Source organism: Rhincodon typus, chromosome 4, assembly GCF_021869965.1.
Source record: "Rhincodon typus isolate 14 chromosome 4, sRhiTyp1.1, whole genome shotgun sequence".
Classification (NCBI taxonomy): domain Eukaryota; kingdom Metazoa; phylum Chordata; class Chondrichthyes; order Orectolobiformes; family Rhincodontidae; genus Rhincodon; species Rhincodon typus.
In genome coordinates this window covers 9,530,127-9,536,770 of record NC_063335.1, presented here as the reverse complement: position 1 = coordinate 9,536,770, position 6,644 = coordinate 9,530,127, and the positions used below count along the sequence as shown (strand labels likewise).

The 6,644-nt window shown below is 41.2% G+C and overlaps 1 protein-coding gene across 1 annotated transcript in view; it reads right to left on the bottom strand.

Annotated features, from left to right (window-relative positions):
• The window catches only part of amph (amphiphysin), a 199,362-nt gene extending 192,919 nt beyond the window's left edge, over positions 1-6,443 (bottom strand). The window contains exon 1 of the mRNA XM_048595638.1: positions 6,372-6,443. Coding sequence (XP_048451595.1) covers positions 6,372-6,443 — 72 coding nt within the window. The remainder of the gene's footprint in view (positions 1-6,371) is intronic.
• Positions 6,444-6,644: the final 201 nt, after the last annotated feature.

The window sequence follows — 6,644 nt, the reverse complement described above, 5'->3', positions numbered from 1 at the left end:
TCTAGACCCGAAACGTCAGCTCTCCTGCTCCTCTGATGCTGCTTGGCCTGCTGTGTTCATCCAGCTCTACACCTTGTTGTCTCAGATTCTCCAGCTTCGGCAGTTCCTACTATCTCTGCAGTCATCGAACCAGACAGGTTTACAGCACAGAAAGAGATTAATGTCCAAAATGTATCCCAGTGCCTTGCTCACTTCCCATCATCATCTATCATCCCCTAAATATGTAGCAATTTCTCTCTTAAAAGATGCAAGTGTCCCTACATAAGCCATTTCCTGTGTCAAAGTTATGCACCCTTCGCATTTTCCCTAAACATTTTTCTTGTTGTCAGTGAGAGTTTTAAAATGGTGAGAATCGCTAATGAATAGTCAACATTGTTCAAGCCATTAATGAGCTAGGTAACCAATAAAATGCTGTAAAGAAATTTGCTAATCTAGCACTAACTGAAAACTGTTGGAGAAAATATCTGAAGATAAAGGCTGACTTCCAAAAGCAATGTTGATGAATGCACAAAGAAACACAAATATTTATTTCATGGTAGAGGGCTGAGGTAAGATAGCTTCTAGTCATACAAATGGATATGAAATGTGCCAATTGAGAGCATCAACAATGTTGGCCGTACTCTGAGAACATAGGCACCTTAAAAAAGAGCAGAAAAGCAAGACTTGAATATACTTAGAGATATGAGACAAAGTAATAGGATTTAAATAAATATGCAAAATACCCTGCGCTGAGAGAGACAGAAGCATTGGACAGAATGCAACTGTACTGTGATCACGTAAACATTATATATTTTACTAAGAAGACTAATCTGACCTTTCAAATGGGCACAGCATCTTAAAAGATAGCTCCCTAGAACCATATAACTGTCTATTGCTGATTCACTTCAGCTAGCAAGTTAAAGAGGCTGATATGTTATCTCAGCATCAACCTCAAAGGGAGACATTTAGAATTTGATCAAACTTTGGGCAATCTGTAGTCTTGTTAAATCCAGTTGTGAATGATGGTGCGCAATTAAACAACTAGAAGGAGATAGTGGCTCGACAAATATTCCATCCTTAGCAATGGGGAAGCCCAGAAAATCAGTGCAATAGGTTAAGCTGAAGTATTTGCATCCATCTTCACATGGAAGTGCCCAGTGGATGTCCCAGATTTGTTTTCAACCAAATTGTGTCACTCCATGTGATATCACAAAATGGCTGTAGACATTGGATGTTGCAAAGTCTGTAGGACTTAACAACATTCCGGTAATAATACTGAAGACTTGTACGGCACCAACACCGGAATCTATCCAAGATAACAAGTTGTAGAGCTGGATGAACAAGCAAGCCAAGCAGCATCAGAGGAGCAGGAAAGCTGACATTTCGGGTCTGGACCCTTCCAGACCCGAAACGTCAGCCTTCCTGCTCCTCCGATGCTGCTTGGCCTGCAGTGTTCATCCAGCTCTACACCTTGTTATCTCAGATTCTCCAGCTTTGGCAGTTCCTACTATCCCAGAATCTATCCAGCTGTGGGAAAAATTATCCAGGCCTGACTTGAATACAAAAAGATAGACAAATCCAACTCAACTAAGTACCACCCTATCAATCCAATCTCAATTATCAGTAAAGTGATGGAAGGGATCTTTGACACAGCTATGAACCAGCACTTTCTTAACAATAATCTGCTCACTGTTTGGGTCTGCCAGGGCCACTTAGCTCCTGACCTCATTACAGTCTTGGTGCAAACATGGACAAAAGAGCTGAATTCCAGAGGGGAGGTGAGAGTGACAGCCCTTAACATCAAGACTGTATTTGACTTGACATAGCATCAAGGAGCCCTACCAAAACAGGAATCAGCACATCACATGAACATTAAAAAGTTGTGTAATAAATTAACCTTTGCTCATGTATAAACCTAAAGCTTTGCTGTTGGTTATTTTTAAATTGGAACATGCAAAAAACTAACAGTGAGCAAAACAAGCTATTTAAGTCTCTAGTTCATAGGCCTCTCTGAGGAAGATGCCTGGTGAGTTTGTGATATAGGCAAGGCAATAGAAGAAAAGATAATTCTGAAGAAGGGTCACTGGACCCAAAAGGTTATCTCTGCTTTCTCTCCACAGATGCTGCCTGACCTACTGAGTTTTTCCAGCAATCTCTTGTTTTTGAAGAATATATATGACAAAAAGAATGGCTTGTGTTTATGTAATGCCTTCCTTTCATGAGAAATAAAACTCTGTCCACCAGCTACAAGGTACAAGTCTGGAGTGTGACGGAATGTCCTCCACTTGTCCAGATGAGTGCAGCGCCAACCATACCCAAGAAGCTCAACAACATCCAGAAGAACGCAGCCTGCTACATCATTACCCTACCCACCTCCTTAAACATTTCTGAAACCTCCTGAAATGCTGATGCACAGTGGCAGTAATGTGTGTCTTATACAAGCTGCATTGCAACAACTCATCAAGCCTCTTTTAACAGCACCTTTCAAACCTGTAATCTCCATCACCTAGAAGAATAAGGGCAACAGAGACATGGGAGCATGACTACCTGCAAGTTTCTCTCAAGCTACACACCAACGTGATTTGGTACTATATCACGCTTTCTTCATTCTATCTGGGCCAAAAACCTGGAATTTTCTTCCTAAAAGCACTGTATCTAGATTTCAGCAGTACAAGTTGCTCAACACCTTCTTAAGTGCAATATGGAATTTGCTTACAATGCCCATACCCATTGAATCCATAGAATCCATAGAAACAGGCCATTCAGCCCAACAAATCCACACTGTCTCTCCAAAGAGCATCCCACCCAGACTCACTACCCCTCCACCCTATATTTCCCATGACTAATCCACGTAATCTAGACATCCCTGGGCACTATGGGCAATTTAGCATGGCCAATCCACCTAACCTGCACATCTTTGGACTGTGGGAGGAAACCGGAGCACCCAGAGGAAACCCACACAGACACGGGAAGAACATGCAAACTCCACACAGACAGTCACCCAAGGCTGGAATAGAACCCAGGTCCCTGGCACTGAGGCAGTAGTGAGCCACCATGCTGCCTGAAAGAGTAAGAATACTGCACCTTAAACACAATGAAATACTTTGTACATGTGGCTATGGTTGTAAAACAGCAGTCAAACTACACACAACAGTCTCCCATAAAAAGCAATGTGATAATGACTAGATTATCTATCTTTAGCAATGTTAATTGAGGGATAAATATTTGTCAAGACACCAAAAGTGGTTTTGGATTACTTTCAAAAGGATCCAATTCAAACAGTATGGATCAAATGGCCTTCTGTGTTTTAAACACAATGTTTCTATCCTACATTGGGGAAAAAAAATGTGTACTATAAGGGTCTTCACCACTGTAAACATCCCAAAGCATTTCCTAGAAATGTTACCGGACAAATGTGGAGACAAAAGAACTGGTAAACAAAAACTTGATCAAAGATATTGTTTTTAAGAAGCATCTTAAAAGAGGGACAAAGAAAGGGAAGTTTAGAAGGGATTTATTGAGCTTAATTAAAGGAAGGCAGATTTCTCAAAGGGTTGGAGGGCTGGAACATGTTACATATATCAGAAGGGGGAAAGACTATGGATAGATTTGAATAAAGGATGATGTTTTCTTTAATCAGCCATCTTGTACCATTAAGATGAAAGAAAGAATTTCACACCCTCACAACATACCAAAGTACTTTATAACACTTTAAAAATTATTTCACTGCCTGTAAATAAAAAAATGTAACAGCAGATTTATGCAGAGCAAGGTGCCAATAAACATGGTAAATGACTAGACTTGGTGTATTAGTGATTATACCCGAGGGGTGAAAAAAATTGGTCAGAGCATCAAACAGAACCTGACTGCATCTTTGAAATAGTGTCAATGAAATTCAATATCCATCTGAGAGAGCCTCATTTTAACATCTCATCTTAAAGCTGAGTTAGGCATTAATGTCCACATTGCTTTGGTCAAATTTTCCTTTGTGATGGTTTTACCAGTGCTTTTCCATCATGTTATACATCATGTTACATGTACAGAAAATCCCTAGTGAAATGGAGATAGATGTACAGTGATTAGGAGTTATCCTTCACTGAAGAATGTATTTAGCTAGAAATTTTGATTAAAATGTACTGTTTAACATTGGTGAGAACCTATGATGTCTAGATATCATGGAATGACATTGCAATACGTTCTACTGCCTACCCTTACTGGGTGCACTGAAAATTGTCTTACTGTCTGCTCTGAACTGCAATATTGAGGATCTGCCTCCTCAAAGGTCATATTAAAGTCAACGTAATAGTTACTATTTCATCTTACATCCACATCATAAGATTAATATCTCTTTATGCAAGTTAAATGAGAATGAACACGATAGATCAGAACCATAGCCATTTGGACTAGCACACTATATATATAGATATATACACACATATATAAATAAAATCAATTAATTTCCTGTACAATGTGAAAAATCTCCATCTAATGGTTCCAGTGGGCCACTTAGAAGGTGATTTTTACAGGCAATTTGCACTGCACATCTAGTAGTGAACTAAAACAGTTTCACAGCAGTATCTTACTTAAAATGAGTTCAGTGAAAACCCCTTGATAATTTAATCTCATGAAAGTGTTTGATCCTATGCAAGGAATGACACATCCACCAACTTAAGAAATGTACTAACTGCTTGAGTTAGTTGAATAGTGCTGTCTCACCTTAGATGTGGCACTGAATAATCAACACGCAAAAATATGTTAATAGCTACTTTTAAATCCCTTACTGCATTTTTAAAATAAAGTACTGCACAATTCTGATTTTAATTTCTCATACCACACCATTAAGTCATATATTAATTCACTGAGTTTGCAGTATTAACAGAAAAAAAATTGTATTTAATGTCAGCAGAAATTGATAAGTCCTTGAATGAAAGTGGTAACTTTATGCGCATATTACTGTTGTGATTCAATCAATAATAACAGAAAAGGTCAAAGACTTCTTTCTCTATGAATCAAGCAGTCAGCTCACCCCAATGAAAACAACATTCCCACTGACTGCAGGATGCAAACCAGATGCTCTCATCACTATTAAGATGAAATGAAATTAAGGCTTTTTATATCCATCCAGTTGGTCACGGGCAAACATGGTAAGTTGCCCAGCTTCTTTGATGTAGTGAAGCGAAGAGAACAAAACTCGACTGGGAATTAGAGCGGCTGAGTGTGTGGAGATATTAAAGGAAAGGAAATCCTCTTATGAAAGCCATGTGGGGGCGGGGATGAGCACCAAGCACTGAACCGCTCTCAATTTCTCAAACATCTGGTGGGATGTCAAGAAAGGCCTGGTTAACTCTTACCGTACACATACACACACAAACACTCAGACAAACAGAGCCCGGGGGCTGAGAAAGCCTTTACAAGCAGCTTATGAATCGGAAGCTCGAAGTGTATTGAGAATACTTGATGCTTAGGCCCAACAAATTCAGTAGGCGAATGTTTTTAATTCCATTCATTTTTGCGGGCTGCAATAGGAAAGAGGGGAATAATACAAATAATCTCGGGAAGCAAAACATTTCCCAAATATGGAGAACCTGATGGCCCCATTCTCCCCGTGTGCTTTCACTGGACTCTTCCTAATTCCCAGCATGTTTGACTTTTAGAGGTTGCTTCAGGGCTGTTCCAAAAGGGATTTTGATACTAACATGGTCCTGACCTTGCGGGTACAAGAAGCAGTAGGATTTGGAGTTAACTGGCCTGACAACTGAAGGGGAAAATGTGGATCCGAACAGAATACCCTCTCTCTCTCTCCTTCTCGCTGCTCGGATCCTTGTGATGGCGACAAGAGATCAGATTCCACACGTCCCTGTGGTGAAGCCAGCACCAGCAAATCCCAGCCCTTGCCTGCTCTGATCGAGCTGCATCTAGCCGGATCAGATCTTTGGAGCCGGCAGAGCGGTGCCAGCAAACTGAACCCAGACAGATCTTGCTTTCCTTCTCCTCCTGCTGGCTTCTCTTTCCCTCCCTAGTTGGACTCTCTATCGTCCTTCGATTTGAATCTCTATTCCCTTCTCTCCTGTTTCTTTTCACTCCCCCCCCCCCCACCGCCCCCCAATCTTTGATTTCTTTGCCTTTCTCTATTTCTTCAATCATAATTCCCCTTCTCTTCCCCCCACCCGCTACATCTTCTTCCAGCTTCCCCGCTCCTCCTAGCCCCGTGCGCCCTCGCTCTCCGCTGGTCGCTGTCCGCCTCTTGGTGCTGAAACGTTCCCTTCAATGCAGCTCTGCAGCAGTGAGTGGGGAGCAGAAACCTGGGAACAAAACCAGCCTTCCCGAAAGGAAAACCCCCCCAAAAAAAAGCCGTGGCAGGGAAGTAAAGGTCATTCTTCTCCGCCTCTTACCTTTTCCTGGGCCCTGTTCAGCCGTTTCTGAACGTTTTTAGCGAAGACTCCTGTTTTGATGTTGTCCGCCATGGCTTTAGATGTGCACTTGTCCCAATCCCTGGGCTGTACTGGAGCAGGCGGCCACAGCTCCAACTCTTAAAGGAACCTCAACCCACCCTACACACATATACGTATGCAGATACACACAGGGCAAAATACTGTACACATGTATTTATGCATACAAGTTTATCTATATAAACAAATTGTAACTAAATCCAATTCATTACGCGT